Source organism: Carassius gibelio, chromosome B23 (assembly GCF_023724105.1).
Source record: "Carassius gibelio isolate Cgi1373 ecotype wild population from Czech Republic chromosome B23, carGib1.2-hapl.c, whole genome shotgun sequence".
Classification (NCBI taxonomy): domain Eukaryota; kingdom Metazoa; phylum Chordata; class Actinopteri; order Cypriniformes; family Cyprinidae; genus Carassius; species Carassius gibelio.
The window spans coordinates 29,576,597-29,597,321 of NC_068418.1; the positions used below are offsets into that span (position 1 = coordinate 29,576,597).

Genomic DNA, 20,725 nt, shown 5'->3' on the forward strand with positions numbered 1-20,725 from the left:
GGTCAATCTGACCCCCACTGAAGGGGAAACCTTACAGTATCTGTTGGGTCACTGCTGGGAAGGGGATTTCTAATGACTACAAGCTTCCATTTCAGTGATGCTATGGATATGGAGTTAAAAACATGAAAAAAACTGCATCAGAGAAAGGACAGCCAGTTAGTTTCCCATTGTTACACAGCTCATCTGCAGTGCACACTGTCATTGCACTTGGAAGAATGTTATAGAACTGGGTTTGGATGAAGGCCATGTGCTTCTGATAAGCACAAAACTCTTTCTGAAGAAATATATATTTATTGCTGAACTTGCATGCATATAATGTAGTATTATTTTCCTTTAAATCTAATTTGTGTTGGATAATTATCAGTCAAATTTATTTTGTAGATTATGGGGAGGAATCAGTTGCAGTGTGGCAGTTTTCATCTCAGAGTAAAAAAATATATATATAAAAATATATGTCACTTAAAAAGCATCTTTGTTTCACCTAATTTTACTTAATATTTCACAACTGTTACTTTAAATCCCACAATAATATATTTGTAAAATAGTATTTCTGATAAGCATGATATTTTTTCAGAAAATGTGGTTACAATTAAAACTTCCTCATAATTGCAGCTGTTTCATAATTGCAACATTATATCTCACAATTGTGACTTTTCACAACTTTAACAGCTTTCATATTTTCTTTTCTGTGTCTCGTAATAGTTTTTTACACTTCTAAAACAGTGTAAAAAAAATTTTTGTTGAACTTCACTTCACAATTACCTGTTTTATTTTTCTCACCAAGTCTTTCACAACTGTACTATAAAGTGAACAGATAAAATGATTCTAATCTCACCCATTCGCACAGTGACAAAAATGATCTGGTGCAATTCTGCCCATACTTCCTGGAAAATGAGCCAATTATGAGTTAGCTATGGGTGACCGTACATCCGCTGAACCTCAGCAGCTTCGGAAGGCAACATGCAGAGATAACTGAGACTTTGTCAGATTCTATTATAGATAAACCCACATCACCCAAGCACCATTCCACAAGAGACCTGGTTTCCTTCTCAGTCCAGTTAAATCATTTTTAAAGTTTGTTGTTTCAAACATGACCATGACTACAAGGTCAAAACATTGTAAGCATTCTGCAAAATCATTGTGGGCTGTTCTTCTTTTGCTTTGGAGAGTGAAGTGGATAAAAGAATGACTTAATGAACTTGAACTATAGCAACCCTTGACCTTCGCAGATTAGGCTGGACAAACAGATGGGGTCAGGGATGTGCCGGTCGCAACCCTGCTGTTTTCTATATCAGCAGGGAAGAGTGGAACAAGGGTCATCATGTCAAAGGTCACAGTTCATCGGAGAGGGAAGAGTAACACATGTAAGTAGACATTAACACTCTGTGATATTAACTCACACATGCAGAGACTGACACTCATATGGGAGAGAGAGCATGTAAGTGAAAGAAGGAACCAGAAGGAACGGGTCTGTAGGTCTGCATCTGGATAACAGATGGCAGTTGAGTCATGCCTTGGTTACCAGGGGTTGGGAGCTGTCTGTAAAGGAGGAGAGGAGGGTGAAAACAAACACACTTTATTTTTCTCTTTCATATATTAGCTGTTGTTCTCCTGCTTTCCCTTTTCCCTCTCCCTCTCTTTCACTCACTCGCTCTCACACACGATCTCTGAATACATAAGAATTGTGTTCTCTCAGGAGAGCAAGCCCCCATGGAGAGGCAGATTGCTTCCAGGTGCAGCTGACCTGGGGCTAAACCTGACACCTGACTTTACTGTGCTGCTGACGAAGAGTTCAGCTCAAGGGTGATGCACAGCACACTTCTCCATACAAAAAATAAATAAATAAAGAGTGAGAGTCGCTTTATCCCCTTAACATGCAAAACCTACATTCATTTAAAAATGTTATGTCAAGTGGCTCCACTTGACGCGTCCGATAGAAACGGTTCTCGGTTCAGTGTACGAACAAATACGAAACAATTATTATTGTTCTGTGTAGTTTGAAGATAAATGTTTTTTAATATGTATCCCAGATATATATATATATATATATATATATATATATATATATACATATATATATATATATATATATATATATATATATATATATATATATATATATATATATATATATATATATATATATATATATATATACATATATACATATATATACATACATATATATATATATATATATATATATACATACGTGTATATATATATATATATATATATATATACATATATACATATTATTTATTTATTTATTTATATATACATATATATATATATATATATATATATATATATATATATATTTTTTTTTTTTTTTTTTTTTTTTTTTTTTAGGAAGAGGGTGGGGGTCAAATGGGGGGGTCAAAGCGGTTTTGACCCCCCCAAGACCCCAATGTCATATTTGACAATTTCCTTTAATGATTGGACAGTTCAAGTTTAGACAGGAGAGAGGAATGGGATCAGAGCTGGACAGCTAACTATAGACTGCTATATGTAGTCTTTATATGGACTATACTGTAGCTCTGACATGCATACTTATTTTGTAATATGTTATTCAGCACTTTTATCCATAGTGTCCTTTAACATACTCATTGAGGTTCAGTCCTCCTGAAATAACCTAGTGTTAGTGCCTTGGTTGAATCACAATAATAATGTAAAACACAATTTAATCAAAACAAAGATAATTGGTGTATGTTTACAAGAAAATACTATTTCAGTCTTTCTACTTAAAAATAAAATAAAATCACGTTTTATTTAATGTTTTATATTTTTCATTTCTTTGTAATTGTTTGTGAAATATGCAAGCAATTTCTGAGTTAAAATTGTTTACTGCTTTTTTAGTGTGGCTCAGTGATGAATATAACCTCAGTACAGTTCTGCATATGCTCTGACTTGTACTGTAGTGTTCTCCACACTCCACGTAGCATAACTTATTTACCTGTATTTGTCATAACATTGATGTTATCTTTTAGTGTCAGTAGGTAGATACTGAACCCAGTGGAAAAGGTCAGGACCTGACAGGAAAGAAGATCAAATCAGAAGTTGGTGAACAAGAAAGTTGTGATCTCTTTTGATGTTCAGAAACATGTAGGAATATTTTGTCTGGTTTCTTTTGGCATGCCCTGCATTGTTCAATACAAAGGTCAGATAACCTCATCTAAGACATCATCTAAGTGTGTGATCTGACATGAAAACATGAATGTTTTATGAGGGAAAACTTGCACACAAATCATGCCTCAGCTTTCACAAGAAACAAAATGTATTTCAGTTCCATGGAGCCTAGGGTGGCACTCTGTTTCAAAATAAGAGGTGGTGGGGGGGGGGGGGGGGTCATAGGGGACAGGATTCAAAGTTTTAAGCAGTAATTAAATTAAAAGAGACAGAAAAAGTGTTGTCCTCAATTGGTTCAAAGCTGGGCCCTATACAGAATTCCTTTTAGACCTTTTGGTTACAGTTGATAAAGCGCTTAAGCGCTAGATTTTAATATTTACGTTGATAATACAAATGATACATTAGGACTTGCGTTTACTGACCTAATAAATTCTTTTGGAGTAAAGGAAAAAAATCACCAGGCCCACTCATCGTTTTAATCATACACTAGATTTAATTATATCCCATGAAATCGATCTTACTGATATAGATATCACACCTCAAAGTGATGATGTTACCAATCATTTCCTTGTATCATGCATGCTGCGTATCACTGATATTAACTATATGGATCAGCTTTACCGTCTATGCAGAACTATTGTTCCAGCCACCATAGACAGATTTGCAAATAAACTGCCTGATTTATCTCAACTGCCATGTGTACCCAAAAATACACATGAACTAGATGAAATGACTGGCAACATGGATACTATTTTCTCTAATGCATTAGAAGCTGTTGCCCCCATCAAATTGAAAAATGTTAGAGAAAAACGTACTGTGCCATGGTATAACAGTAATACTCACTCTCTCAAGAAAGAAACTCATAGTCTTGAGCGCAAATGGAGAAAAAATAACTTGGACGTTTTTAGAATTGCATGAAAAAACAGTATGTCCAACTGTAGACAGGCCCTAAAAACTGCCAGGGCCAAGCATATCCACAAACTCATTGAAAATAACCAAAACAAACTTTTAATTTAGCAAAGTGGCTAAATAAACAAATAACCAGACACCACCTGATACAAATATTCCATCAAAGTTTAATAGTAATGACTTTATTAATTTCTTTACTGATAAAATAGATAACATCAGAAATGCAATAACAAATGTAGATTCTGCAGCGTCTAATACTTCAGTTTCATCCATCACACCCAAAGATAAACTGAAGTGCTTTACAACCATAGGACAGGAAAGCTAAATAAACTTATCACTGTATCTAAACCAACAACATGCTTATTAGATCCTGTACCCACTAAATTACTGAAAGAGTTGTTACCTGTAACAGAAGAACCGCTTCTCAACATTATTAACTCTTCATTATCTTAAGGTCACATCCCAATTCAAGCTGGCAGTTATTAAGCCTCTTATTAAGAAACCACAACTAGATCCTAGTGAACTGGCAAATTATAAGCCAATTTCAAATCTTCCATTTATGTCTACAATTTTAGAAAAAGTTGTGTCTGCTCAATTAAACTCCTTCCTGTGAAAAAAAAATGTCTGTATGAAGAATTTCAGTCAGGTTTCAGGCCCCACCATAGCACAGAAACTGCACTTGTTAAAATTTAAAAAAGACTTGCTTCTTGCTTCAGATCAAGGCTACATCTTATTGCTAGTTTTACTTGATCTTAGTGCTGCGTTCGACACCATAGATCATGACATACTCATAGATCAATTACAAAACTATACAGGTATTCAAAGGCAGACTCTAAGATGGTTTAGATCCTAACCATATGATTGCTGCCATTTTGTTTATTTAAATCATCTCATTTATCACCAGTAAAATATGGAGTGCCACAAGGATCTGTCCTAGGTCTATTTTCAATATACATGTTGCCTCTTGGAAATATTATTAGAAAATACGGAATTAGCTTCCACTGTTATGCTGATGATACTCAACTATATATCTCAACGAGACCAGATGGAACTTCTAAATTATCTAAGCTAACAGAGTGTGTTAAAAATGTAAAAGATTGGATGACCAATAATTTTCTCCTATTAAATTTGGATACTATTTAATGGACCAAAAACAGTACACAGAATCTAGTAGACTACAGTTTGCAACTAGACACATGTACTGTTACTTTCTCTACAGTCAAAAATCTGGGTGTTATATACATGTCTTTTAAAAACCATATTTTCAAAAACAGCATTCTTCCATCTAAGAAATATTGTCAAGCTACGAAACATGTTACCTGTTTCTGATGCAGAAAAGCTAGTTCATGCATTCATGACCTCAACACTGGACTATTGTAATGCACTTCTAGGTGGTTGTCCTGCAAATGCGGCGGCTAGAGTCCTTTCCAGGTCAAGAAAATATGATCATATTACCCCAATTCTACAGTCTCTGCACTAGCTACCTATTAAGTTCCGTATCGGTTACAAATTATTATTACTTACCTATAAGGCATTAAATTGTTAAGCTTTTGCATACCTAACTAGCCTTATACCATGCTACAATCCATCACACTCCATACGGTCACAAAACGCTGAACTTTTGGTAGTTCCTAGGATAGCAAAGTCCACTAAAGGAGGTTATAAAGCTTTTTTGCATTTGGCTCCCAAACGCTGGAATAGCTTTCCTGATAATGTTTGGGGTTCAGACACACTCTCTCTGTTTAAATCTAGATTAAAAACACATCTCTTTCTCCAAGCATTCAAATAATGCATATCATAATTTGTGACTACAGTTGTATCTGATCAAATGCGCATTTTTATTCTTTAGCTTGGGTTAAACTAATTAATTTTTCATTGGTTGGAACAGCAGCTACGCTTATTATGTCTCTATTTGTTTCTCTGATTTGCCACGGATTTACATCTCATTACATCCTGTTTACATTATGTTGTGCTGAAGTTCTAACACTAGGGGGTTGCACTTGGCAGCCCAGACACCTTTGACATCATTGACAGAAGGCCGTTAATTGGTGATAAAAATTTGCAAAGCTGGCAACGCACCATACATCTAGGTAATAATAGGCCAGCGTGGCATTTGCTTTCTGTTCTTCGGAGCAATCACTTTGGGAGATGCAGTTCTGCGTTCACCTCTCAATCTCCTCATCATTGGATCTTTGGCACAAGGAGCAGTTTCTGCCTTGCCCATACACAGATATGTATTTTGAGAGTACCCCTGGGTGCTTCAATGACAACCTTTTGAAAAAAATTTCCACTTAACCACTGCTCTGAACAAGATGGCACCACGGATGCTCGCCTTAGAATTGATGAACATTTGGCACTACACACCACCCAATATTTCACCAGTTTTCAACTATTCCGATGTTTTGCTGGACATTATAGTTGGTGCAGGAACAATGTTGCTCAAGCGTTTTAATTTGCGCACGTGTGGGAAGCCGGCTAGACATGGGGCTTAACCCGACACCTGACTTACCATGCTGCTGACAAAGAGTTCAGCTCAAGAGTGACGCATACCACACTTCTCCATACAAAAAAAAACATACATTCATTTAAAAAATGTCATGTCAAGTGACTCCAATTGACTGTATAAGTAGCTTTAGCCATTGAAATGAACAATGAATTCAAGATTACATTTTTATGATTGATTTCAGGTAATGAAGAGGGGGAATAATATATTTTTCCAATTTCATATTTTTGTCCATTTGCTTTTAGTATGACGGGACAGTTCAAGACAGGAAGCAGTATGAGAAAAAAAGAGAAATTAGATCAGGAAAGGGTTATTCAAAGAGCTAGTGCTTTGTTGAGTGTTATATGTAGTCAAAAGATGCTAAGTCTAGGGGAAGGAAGCAAAGATGAAACCATAGCAGATAGCTGGGAGGGTGAGAGTGAGTGTAGGTTACGTCAAAAGATGACATGTGGAAGGTTAATTGATGTGTCAGGGGCCATGTTGAGGTTAAGAGTGAGGAGGAAGTGATCCGAAGTGTGCAGTGGAGTAACAAAGTACATGATCAGTGGAGCAGTGTTGTGTGTAAATAAGGCCCATTTGGTTGCCTGATTTGTGAGTAGTTTGTCAGTAGTTGACACTCGGTTGAGATTAAAAGAGACCAGCAGAGTGTGGAAGTCTGCAGATAGAGGTTTATCTAGGTGGATGTTGAAGTCTCCCAGCATAACTAGGGGAGTACCATCTTTAGGAAAGGTTGAGCACACACACACACAGCACATCTAATTCATCCAAAAAGTTACCTAGTGGTCCTGGGGGTCGATAAACAACTACAACTACAGTGGTACCTACAGTAGCATCCATCTGGCCAATCTCTGAACTACAGCAAAACTTATCTTATGAGGACAAACTTCTCTCTGCTCTCCTGAATAAATAAGGACTTTTCAAATACTGCTGATCTGTATTTCATGGAAACCTGATTGAAGAAATTCCAGACAGCGCTACTTTTGCTGGGCTTCCAGCTGTTCAGAGCAGACCACGATGCAGAATCAACAGGAAAATCATGTGGTGGTAAAATCACTATCATACTAAATAGACTGAAAAAGCAGACTGATGGAGGAAAGATGCGCCTCCAATCATTGTCCTGGGATTGACTCGGGATCAGGAGCCCGTCCTGGGCTTGACTCAGGGATCAGGAGCCTGTCCTGGGCTTGACTCAGGGATCAGGAGCCCGTACTGGGCTTGACTGGGAAACTGGCATTGGTGAATTGAAAACCCCCTCAGGACTGGACGAGGAAACCAAGGATGAAGGAGGGCTGGATGGGACCAGCGGAGACGTTGGAGAGATGAGAGGGGAAAGTTCTTCCAGTTCAGATTCCCAGACTGTACTATCCTACACCTCATTTTGACCCATTTGGCGCTCCACATTTTGCTCCCTCATGGTGGGCAGTGTCGCCAGCTCTCGCACCTGGTCTGACGGGTTGCTCTCTGGCTCTCCGTCATCGGTGGGCTCTGGGTCCAGAGTGGACTTGGCGGGATCCTCCATGGGACAGACGGTGAGAGGTGAACCAGTCCACTCCACAAATGCGGTGAATTCCTCCCGAGAACCATCTTCGGACGACAACGCTCTGCACTTGGAGTTCAGGCTGGCGTTATAGAAGGTGCAGAGCGCGTGGTCCGGGTAGCTGGTGGCATTCGCTAGCAGAAGAAACCATCTGGTGTGGTCCTCAAGAGAACATCCTTCATGCTCCGGCAGGAGGAGGAGGAATTCGGGGCTATAGAGGGGATCCATCAACACACTACAGGAAAAAAAAACTGTGAAAAAAACGGAAAACAAAACGGAGGGAAAAACACGCAGTTTTAAACTTTTTTAGGTCGGGTCTTCTGTTACAGTTTACGCTGCCGGAAGGAACACGGAGCCGAGGATATTTTATTATATCCAACACATGGAGCACAGAGGTAGACACACGTAAGTGGTTAGTAGACCCAACAAAACTGAACTGAAAGGACAAGGCTTAAGTACAGGGGATAATTGGGGAAACACAGGTGGATGGAATGACTAAATTAACAGGGACATGGAACACATGGGGAATAGAATAGACACACCTGGGAACTAATCAAACCAAACACGGGAGACAGAAACTGGGTCACAGGGGCAAAAACACACTAAATGAGTCCAGGGGTGTAACAGAGAGATTGTGTCTCATATTTACAGTACATGAAATCATTATTAAATATCACACAAGAAGTTGGCTAAGTGCAATATCATATGTAAAGAAGGTGTTTGTGTGATATGATGCACTGAGACTCCTGTAAGTCAAATGTTGCATGTTTGATTTAGAGTGTGGTTTTGGTTCTCAGTGGGTTCCTCTTAATGGGCCATGGTAGACAATTTGTAGTCTATTACAAACAGGAAAGAGAAGGATTGCATTGATTGAAAGGGGTTCATACAACGCAGAGTTTAGTGTCAATAATCTGCCATAGAATGGGCAGCTTTGATAAATTTGCTAATAGTTTCTCCAACAGTATTTCAAATAGTGCAGTAAATTAATTTATTTAAATTTGTTGAGATAAGTTCCTGTGCTACAGTTTAAAGGTTTGGAATTGGTTTTTGTAAGAAGTCTCTTAAGCTTACAGAGGTTGCATTTATTTGATAAAGAAGAATAGTATTATTGTGATTATGAAATATCATTACAATTTAAAATAACTCTTTTCTGATTCATTTACTTTGAAATGTATTTATTTTTCTGATGGCAAAACTGAATTTTCAGCAGCCATTACTCCAGTCTTCAGTGTCACATGAGCTTTCAGAAATCTTTCATTTAAAAAAAGGGATGCTTTACAGTCATTTGTAGTAACAGTAAATGAATGTCTGATGCTTTTCCCCCTCACAGCACTATACTATGTCTCTTAACATCCTTAACAAGTCATCATGGCCAAATGCTTGCAATGTGTGGATTGAATGGAAAGTTCTTGTCTAGCCAGTGTTATTCTTGCTCAATGGGGAAGGACAGCTCATGTGGTAAGTTATATTAAGGTCTGTATGAGGCCCTGTATGCATATACCTGTACTGTATCTAAACTGTTTGGTTCCAACTTATATTTTGGAAGAAAAAAATATCTCAGGCGGAACCGTTCTAATATTGTATCTCTGGTTGTATGCTGCTGGATATGTGCTACAAAAGCTGATTCCATAATTCATTGGTGAAACCCAAAGGCTGTTATTATTTATTGATTTTGATGGATTTATGGATGAGTGTCTGTACTTGTACAAGTTCTTCCATTCAACATCCCACAGAAAATGTACTTGCTCCGTTCTGCACATCGCCGTTACTTCCACAGGAACCATTAAAAACGTGATAAGTTTAACATGGTTTGTTTTGTTCTGTTTTGATCGTTTTTCTGAACAATCTGTACCATTGATTACTGTACTGTTATGCATCTCACAGATGCATGTGTACATCCAGTGTCCATCAGCTCCTCATTTTTTAGGTCCTTCTAATCAGCTGTACAATAGTGGAAGCACAAATGTAGCAAAAGTTCAGTCCATAATCTGAGTTGACTTCACAATGAAATGTGGAGAGGTCTTTTTGGGGTGAAATGTATATGATTATCCACAACATGCCAGATGGCCACATTGTCTCCATGCAGTGAACTTGAATTCTTTCGGGGTTCACCAAAGTTCACCTGCTCTAGAAAACATCATTTAAATGGATTGAAAAGGACAAACTGCAGGTTCACAACTTTAGAAGGTAATATCACATATCATATAGAGCAGCTGGAAGGAAGGTGTCATTTTTCTAAGCTAACTCTACATCTATTTGTCAAAGTGATTTATGGAGAAGTGTAAGGTGTCCAGTCCAAGCATTTGCCGGAATACCAAATTAAATGAATCCAGGAATGCTTAGCTTAAAATGGGGCAGCGAATAAGAGAAATGGGGAGACGGCTGTGATTCTATTTGTGGATAATTGACCATAGGGCCAGAGATGGTGCACTTCTGAAGCTTGTAAAATGTAATATATTGTTCTCTGCTCCATGGTGCGAGGTTATTCAAACAAACCACATTAATGCAAAGTAACATACCGGTAATCATTCAGTATTTTACTGGCAGCCTTTACAGAGTTCTCCAAGGTCATCAGCTCTTTCAGAGCAAACGAAAATAAGTGGTTGAGTTACAGACAGTGAAAAGGGCAGGTCGGTGGGGTCCTGAAACGGGTAGGGGGTGAAAGGGGGAAAGACGGAGGTTAAGACAGAGCAGAATGGGGTCACGCTTAAGAATATAGGGAGATAGGAATTTATAGCTTTGGATAGATGTACTGGATCTATGGATTTACCAGTTGTTGTTTTTGGTGGCTGTGTTTGTTATGTGTTCAGCGTTTTACTAGGAGACATTATTATTGTGTGTTTGCCAGCACTTGTCAAACCACCTAATTGTAGAATTACAATCATGCAAACTTAAAGTTAAACAAACAGTCTGGAGCAGGGCTTGAGAAGGACAGGGAAAACGATTAGAATACATCTAACCAGCTCCCCTGCTGTGCTTTTTCTTTCTTGCTCTTCGTTACTCTCTCTCAATCACCTTTTCCTCAAGTATTCCAAAAATGTGACAGTCTGATGGTATTTACAGTATATCTCTTTCTGCCTCTGATTTTTTTTCTCTCTTTCACTGCTCTCCCACAATATTGTTATGATTGGCAGTGTGGTACGAGTCCTGGTGCTGCGCAATAACCTCCGCGGTGTGTGGTACCGGGAAGTAGACCTGACACGCAGCAGCAGGCTTTTCTTCATGTGGTTCTCCATTTGTCCAGCACGTAGAAGATGCACAGAGAGTTGTAAATCTTTAGAATAACAGAATGGCTTTAGTATTTTTTTTGGCAGTGTCTGCTCTTTGAAGACGTCCATCAACGATGTTTCTGCCAAGTGGAGAGTTGCAGAAGAGCCACTGTAATTTTAATGTTCCATTTGTAGATTTTTAGTGATTTCAAAATTATTAGTTCTACACAAAGAATTTTTTAAAAATCATAAGATACCACAGCAGTAACTTTTAGGAGACCAATGAGCTAATAATAGTTTTATATGAAATATTTATTTATATAATTGTTTGTACATATTTTATTAACTGATAAATGGCAGAAATTTCAATTCTGTTCTATTTTGTCTAAATAAATTAAACAGTAAATATATATACACACACACACATACACACACACACACGCACAAACACACACACACACACACACATATATATATATATATATATATATATATATATATTTTTTTTTTTTTTTTTTTTTTTTATGCTACAAGTGAATTCAAGGTTCAAGGCATTGTAATGTACAGTATGAAAAAATGAAAAATAGATATTCACTTTAAGATTTCCTGAAGATTACATTTAACAATTATTGTTTTTAAATATTATCCTTAAGTGAGCATTAGGTGACACAAAGGTAATAGAAATAAAGGAAATTTAAATGTAAAAATTAGAGAAATTTTCACAATTTACAATCAATATTAACAATGTTGGCCAAAATTATTATTGAGCATCCCTTCATTTAGGTGATATATTTAGGTGGCATTGTGTATTTTTCTCTAAACTAGAAGTTTTGGTTTTGTAAGATGCACAGTGATTATGACCAATGGTTGTTTATGGATATATTTATTTTGGTTTCTATATCAACTTCAGTAGAGGTTAATAAAAATAATGGTTTACATCACAAATACTGCATTGGTTCTTCTGCACAAATTGTGTACATCTCTTTCACTTGCATCTGTTATGCAAGAGACCCTTTAACCACCAGCTCTTCCAGTTATCCTACGTGGCTTTGGGGAAATTACAAGTTCTGGGAAGCAGTGGTAGATGGACGCATAGCTGGCCGTGCCATACAGTCAAGTCTACAGCCATCTCTGTGACAACTCCAACACAAATGTGTCTGTCCTGTCTCCGGAGCCTCTACGGCTAATAAAACTAACCTTTACCAGTGCATACCAGTCTGCCTCTCTTTAGAGCAGGCAGCTGCAGAAATCGTTTTCATCTAATTAAACCACTACTCTCTGAGGACTTCATGAAGGAACAAAGCAAGTGGATCCAACTTCAGATTTGCTGTATCCAAAGGAAAGAAAAGTAGAGGAGAAAGGGTGAAGAGGGATTAACCACATGAGCCCCCAGACAAGTACAGGTAGAAGCACCACCACTGAAACCTGGAAAAAGTCAAGATTATTTGGAGGGGGGCCACAACAGGAGACTGGTGTAATAGAGAGAAACGAGCTCTACAGCGAATAAGGTTAAGATGTGATGCAAAGGCTCTCAGCTCATGAACACCAAAGGCACAGATAAGTGTGTGTGTGTGTGTGTCCATTGGTTTGGTATTGGCCATAAATGGAGAAGGAAAGCTTCCAGGGTCTCGCTGATTGCATCCAATTATGAAATGGAGGGAAATGAAGGTTAATTAAACTAAAAGGCTCAAACTGTGTGGGACTGAAACTATGTACCACAGGCTGAGTTTCTTCGCCTCTATTCAAGTTATTAAGCTCATTTCCCTAGGCCTACTGGAATCATATGATGGCTGGAGCACAACGCAAAACTGGCCACTTACCAATCCAGCTGTGCAGAGCATAGGCCTACAGAGAGTGTGTTTACAGATTGAAAGATACACAACTGTTTAAAATGTTAGGGTTAGTAAAAAATATTAATAAATGTATTTAGCAAGAATGCATTAAATTGATCAAAAGTGACAGTAAAGACATCTATAATGTTTCAAAAGATTTCCATTGCAAATAAACACTTGACCTTTCATTAAGTAATGGGAAAACATCAGGCATCACGGTTTCCACAAACAATTAGTCAGCGGAACCCTTTTCGACATTAACAGTAAGAAGAAATGTTTCTTAAGCAGCAAATCAACATCAGAATGATTTCTGCAGGATAATGTGACACTAAAGATCTAATTAATTATAGGTTGTTGCTATTATTATGCACTTGTGGTCTCAATATCATTGATTGGGTGAATAGAGTATCTGTTCAAATAATGACTTGTAGATCATTTGGGATCATATACTCCTTGATCTACCATTCAGTTTGAATATACTTTTCAGGCCATAATTATAAGAATAATTCAGTCAAATTAACAGGTTTCTGTCCCTGTTTGACAATATTTTTTTTCCTTCAAAAGTCTAAATACAGTACAGTGTGTGAAAGTGTCTGTAATTGTACACAAGAATTCAGGAGTTATAATTGGCATAGTTAAAAGTGAAAGCTGCAAGAGGAATACTATTCAGAAGGCCCAACTCAACTCTTATTATTCTGTGTAAATTCTGTTCATGACTCTTTAAAGGGGGGGTGAAATGCTCGTTTTCACTCAATATCCTGTTAATCTTGAGTACCTATAGAGTAGTACTGCATCCTTCATAACTCCAAAAAGTCTTTAGTTTTATTATATTTATAAGAGAAAGATAGTCTGTACCGATTTTTCCCGGAAAATCACGAGCGCGAGTAGGCTTTTGCGTTGACAGCGTCTGGAAGCTGTGACATTACAGTGAGGAAAAAAACATCATCCAAAACAAACCATGGCTACCAGTCAGATTCAGCTGTATATTTATGATCCAGAATCAGATCCCGAGGCTGAAATTTAACAAGAGCAGCATCAGCAATGACATCTCTATGTGGTATGTATTGATACTGTATATATTTGCTTAGCGGTTTTGGAAAATGACTAAGTTCCACTTTATGTCGTCTTTTTTTTTTCTTTTTTTTTTAAGCTGTACATGTGGAAAGTGCAGTTTGATGACAACATTGCATGTTGTTTACTTGATGTGCTTACACACCGATAGCAAAGTTAACAACACAGAGATATATGAAGCAATTTTACTCACCGCATGCGGTTCCAACACACGATCGTGACCCTTTTTCGTTGGGATTGCATCATCCTTAAGAAATAAACGATACGCAAATCCGGCGTCAAACTGGGCCTTGTTTGTAAAACAAGCATCTTCGAAATGCAGGGAACAAACAAAAACACTTGCACAACTCCGTTGATGCTCTGTAAAAATAAACTCCATCCACTGGTCCCTTAATGCTTTTTTTTTTTTTTTGCTAATCTGTGCAGGGTTGTCTTGCCCTGGCAACCAAAAACACACTCCTTTTGTGACATTTCGCTCTCGCTCTGATCAGTGAATGTCTCTGCTCTCAGTGCTCTGCTCTACGGGAGCGCGCGCTCTTCCGGCAGAAGTGCCCTTAGGACCCATATAAGGAAATTCCTCTCCGTTTAACGTCACACAGAGCTATACTCGAAAAAAACTTTCCGAAACTTGTGACAAAACGTACAACTTAATTTTTGAAACTTTGTCCATGTTTAGCATGGGAATCCAACTCTTTAACAGTATAAAAAACTCAGTATGCATGAAATAGCATTTCACCCACTTTAAAGCCAGTGTGCTGTTTTATAAATTCTTTCTTGACCTGTGAATGCAATCAAAGTAAATATTAAAAACTCTTAATTACAAAAGTTTTCTCAACAAATATACAAATACAGTCAATTGAACTTGACAAAGAATGAGGCACTGAAATGCAAACTTGAAAATAACCACAACAGTGTGTGGTGAAGACATAAGGCAGCTAGCCTTGTACTATATTGTGATTTAATGACTTCCAGGATTTGGTTGTTTGTAAGCTGGACTGATTGATAACCTTGAACAACTAAAGTTTTGGCCAATTGGATACCCAAGACAAAAAGAAAATGAGCCTCACACTTCTTCTGACCATTTATTTTCAGATACTCTCAAGCATATCCATCCATCCAACTAAATGGCCAGAATCACCATGTAAATCAATGATCATTACAAATCTTGTCTTGAGAAATAGGGACAATGAGCATGAGTATTATAAAAGGAAGGTTTTTTTTGTTTGTTTGTTTTTTGTGTATACATTAGTCAACATTTGAAGTGGATCAAAACCTTTCATCAAAGTTGTCCTACAACCAAAATATGTTCTTGTCTTAGGACAACTTTGATGAATGTATACTGAACTAATAGACTCATTCAATAAAACAACACCACTTTTTTTAGATAACAAGATTATTCAAATCATAAATATATAGGTATTAAGGTATTCTAAACATTAACATAATGATTAATGACTTGACCTTTGCTGAGATTAGTTGTATATTCCTGTTCCCGTTTACTGTAATATACTAAAATGGTTCAAGTTTATTTTTTATGGATATAAGTGTGCATAAAATCAATATCTGTCAAACGATCTATTTATTTTTTTTGGCAACTTTTTGTCTTCATAGACTGCACGCCTTCAATTTCATTTGAATGTGTGTTTTTTTTTTTTCATGACTGGCAGAACATGATATGCATATTAAAACATTTCAGGAAACACAACTGTTCTTACTGCATTTAGCCCAGTTTAAATATTCTATAACAGTTACCTTTTATACTGTCTTTACCCATTCATCATGAAGAATGAAAAAAGGAGAAAAGGCTACAGTAAATAGCCCAAAATGAAATATTACTTTTGTTACGTACTGAACAAATTAATGCAATTAAGTTTAAACTGTCAAACCAGTTTTCATTTTTAGTAATAGAATGTTGTAAAGACTCTAACTTTGGTCCATCCAAAAGCTCTTTTCATGACTCTCACTTTACAGCTCTAGGGAATACAAGTATGTCTACCTGCCATCATTTTATCTTCATTTAGAAAGGAATATATTATACTCTTCATAGTAAAGCAAAGGGTTAACCTGACCTAACCCGAGATAACCTTGATGTATTCTTTAAGATGTTATAGTGCAATGTCTTTCGCACTGGTTTAGTCTCACCTGGAGATGAGGAGTAAGGGTCACTCACACTGTGAGACTCTTGTTTGCCTTAAAGTCCCTGGGAGCAGTGAGCTGAATATTCAACCTTGTCTTCTCAGGGGAATGAATGAAAATACTGAAACAAAGACTAAATCAACAGTTGCTCTACTTATTCTCTCAATGGTACAATGAAACACATTATGATTTTTTTTCCCTCTCCGCTTTAGTGAATAGCATCTACTGCTCCGTTGTCTCCTGCCGTCGTCATGATTAAGATTATTTTCTCGTGGTGAACCCAGAGCGCTGTGTGATTCTTGGATGCCACGCTGCCAAGAGGAACAAGAAATAAATCTCAGGTGGGATTTATTTTGTCTGCCGCCTGCGGCAAAAGTAAACATAATGCCTAATAAAAGACTTCCTTCTAGGGGGAGCCTTTGCAAATTTGCAGATTATGACATACGTATAGGAGGCCAGGAGATTGTGGAGAAGCATGAGGTGATTTGGGGGGCAGGGCAGGGATAGTGTAGTGGATCATCTATAGACTGATGTTAACATGCATTTTAAGTTTTAATGTGCTTTGAATCAAGCATAGGTAAATTACAGGCCTGTGGTTAATTTTTTTTAAATAAAGGGCGAGCATGATGCACCCTGGGCGGTCTTGATTAAAAAAAGCAGGACTTTATAACCTGACTAAGAGGTTTGGAGGCTTGGAGACTTGGAACAATCCTAGCTATTTATCAGCAGTTGAGGTGAGTCCGCCATCTCGGGTCCAAAAACAGTATTCCTGTGATATCTCTCCTTGAGAGTTCACACTTCTGAAAAAGGGCAACAAACCAAATACTGCAGAAGTGTATAAACATTACATTTTAAACATTTATTATACACTCTGGTCTTTAAATATGATACCCCTTCTCCAAATTCCAACAAACGACAAGGCTCAGTTCAAAAATGGTGCAAATTTTATAAGCCATTTCAGTGTCAGGCCACCCATATATGCACTGAAGGTCTATTCAAGGCTTTAATCACATGTAACACATCATCACAAAATGAGGGCACAAAGTCAGAAACTTTTCTGTTTTACATGTCCCTGGGTTACGATGAACAGGAACACATCTTTCCAACAACTTGGTGGTTTGGTGTCCATGACTACTGGTGCTGAAAAACAGATTTTTTTCTTAAATATTGAATCGCTGCTGTATGAAAATTTTTTGTTAGCCAATATTTGCTGTTTAACTGCATACAAAAGGTAATCCAAATATATCCAAAAAAATAATCATTTTATAATTGTATTTTATTCATTATATATTTTTCATTCACTTTTAGAATTTTAGGACTTAAATAAAGTCTTTAGCAAATCTTAAAATGAATATTCATTTTTCTAAAGGTTGCAAAGCCTAAATTCACTTATAGCATTAAAAATGATTTTAGTTTTAGTGTTTTCATTTTATTTTCTTTAGACCATACAGTACTGAATTGTGATGATCTGCCATTTATCAGTCAACAACCATAACATGGAAATACTGTAATTATTGGCATGTCAGCAAGAATATTATAAATGCATCCCTACAGAGACATGGGCTTTCTTTTACTATTCTTAGTCACAGTAATCATAGTATATCTGGTAGAATGATAAAGCAGCTAGGATTAAATCACTATAGTCTTTATTTGGAGCTTCACCAGCAGAGATCCATCCAAATGTTGTTTCTACGCTGCAGACATGCAGTAAGCCTCTTGTCTTTTTTTAACTGTCTTACCCCTTCTGCCTGTGTAGTCCATTAGCCGATAGTTACCCTCTGTTCCCCCGGCCCCCAGAAGAAGAAGAAAAAAACTTTGCTGTCTACATAGTGGAAACTCTTTGCAAACTCCAGTTTGTTCCCTGTGCTATGGTTTTGCTCAATTGAGAAAAAGAGGCCTGGAAAGGAATTAAAACAAAGGACAAAGCAACTAAGGTAACTATAAAGTTTACTCTGCTCTTCTCCAAATTTACCGGAGACTTACTTTAAAGTGTTTCGGGAGGAGAGGATGAATTTGCATGTTGAAAATATCACAGCTCAAATATATTTACTTGTACATTGACAATTTAGTAGTTTAGTGAGCATGTTTGTGAATATTTTGAATAAAACAGGAAAAACGAAATAAAAGCGATCCATGTGTCATACAGATCTATTGTGGCTGCTTTGTGTCACATGACAGGCATGAGGCATCGCCATGGAAACAATAAGGGGGTACAAAAATAACAGTATTCTAATTTTATTCTAAAATAACAGTAGCCTAGAAAACAATGGCTCAGCTAGAATATTTTGATTAGTAATACCTTTTTCAGGTTTTGATACCCTTTGAAAGCCCTTTCCAAAACTGTTTGTCCATAGCTTGAACATAATGTTCAAAGTTATGGCTATCTAAATTTGGCTGATAGATGTGATTTCTGTGAATGGAATTTTGAGAAAAACAAGTTTAAAGTGACATTGATTTTACTTTTGTCACTTTTTTTCACTAAATTAAAAAGTTTATTTTATCAAGATATTTTCAGAGATGATAGACAAAATGTTGAAGAATAATAACTGAATAAACCCCTAATTTTTACAAAAAACATTTTACATGCAACCTATTTTGAGAATTTCCTGAAAACGTACCAGCACGACACCCGACAGGTTTTCCCAGTTTGCATCACAAATAAATAATATGTTTATAATTTTTTTCTTAGGCATAGATCATGATATGATCTGAAGCAACATTAAACTAGTGGGCTTTTCTTTCTTTTCACCAGTTTGATAGTTTGAGGCATTGTCTTAAAAGGCACTGTCTTTAAATAGTATGTGAAGGTGCTAATCATGACAGGTCAGTTATATTACTATTCACACGGAGGTGTTATATTCATAACAGCACTTGAATTGTTTCATTACTGCTTTGTGTGTAAAATTCTGAAGCCAACAAAGGAAATTGAGTGGGGAGAATTCCAGGCCAAAAGTCTGCAGATGAGTCCTGCTCCTGGCCATGTGTTTAGCATTAAGGAGACATCTCAGGACAGCATTTTTGTTCTTGCATCTCTCTACTGTCACTCACCTACACTCCAAATACGCCATAGGGGACAAAAATACTGATGAAACTGATTACATCATCATCACTGTCTTCATTTTATGTCCTCCCTTGTCCATGGTTTGTCCATGGTTTGTCCATTTGAATGAGAATGGGGAGAATTTTTAGTGTTTTGATGGATGCTGTAATAGAATATTTTTAAGACCTGTCATATTTGATAAAAGCAAAGTGTTTATTGCCATAGTGATGTCATAGTCAGGGACTGAAACTAACTTGTGTTGCGTCGTGTGAGAAATTTGTAAATGTAACAACAAACGTGTTAATTTAATTGTAGAACTTCATGTATTTACCACCATTTTCACACTTTACGTGATCCACAGTTTGAAAACCACTGTTCTGAGGTACCTGGCCAAATGGATTGGTATCTCAGATGTAAAGCAATGTACAGTACCACAAGAATACTTTTCTAGGCACTTTTACAGGATATAGCACAGCTAAGTCCTCTAGAGTCCACTGCACTTGGTTTAAAGTTATTTACAATTCTCAATACTCGGGTCACTTTTTCAAAATTCTCCATACAGTTCTCCTAACCAAATGTCAGCTCGTAACCAACATTCAAATGCATTAAAACTCCCAAACACTACAAATGTGTCTTTCAAGTCATTCTTTCATAACACTAGCAAAGCTTGTCACCTAACAATGCACTGTCACACATAAGACAATGACATAAAAAACACTAACGACTAATAACTTTACATTGTACAATGTTTCCATTGTAAAATTTCGACTCTCTTTACTGTTTAGAATTCACTGCAGCACATGATCCATGTTTAGAATAAATGTGCATGTACAGAATAAAATGATTTCGGCATTTCCCCTTTGTATATATAGATGGTAATTAAGTTATAAGACCTGTGTAGGTGTTCACAAACTAATAATTTTTTTTTTTTTTTTTTTTTTTTTTTTTTTTTTTTTATTAATTAAATAAATGTATTCATTTTTGGTTTAGATTTGGAATATATTTCAATATTATTAATGTAGAAGTGTAGCAAACTGCTGTCTTATTCAGTTTTGTATTATGTTAGGTTAGGTTTTAAACTTAAGTTTAAGTGTTTTGAGAAACCTGTGTTAGCCTGCAGGAATATATAAAGTTTTAGTGGTGTCTGTGTCTGAGTGAAAAAATTATTAATGTAATTTAAAAGATGTAGCCATTGAGTGCTTTCTGTGCCAAAGCAATGCTAAATGATCCACAGTTAGCCCACATAAACTGATGTTGTGCTCACTGTTTGAAGAGTTTTGAAAAATTGTTCCAAGTATTGAGAAAAGTGTTCTAGCATTTACTACATTTACTTCATTGTAAGCTGGCATTCTTTAGGCC

General features: G+C 36.8%; 1 protein-coding gene across 1 annotated transcript in view; it reads right to left on the reverse strand.

Annotated features, from left to right (window-relative positions):
• LOC128011052 (diacylglycerol O-acyltransferase 1-like) overlaps window positions 1-8,060 on the reverse strand; it is a 36,295-nt gene extending 28,235 nt beyond the window's left edge. The window contains exon 1 of the mRNA XM_052593088.1: window positions 7,912-8,060. Coding sequence (XP_052449048.1) covers window positions 7,912-8,060 — 149 coding nt within the window. The remainder of the gene's footprint in view (window positions 1-7,911) is intronic.
• Between the last annotated feature and the right edge of the window lie 12,665 nt (window positions 8,061-20,725).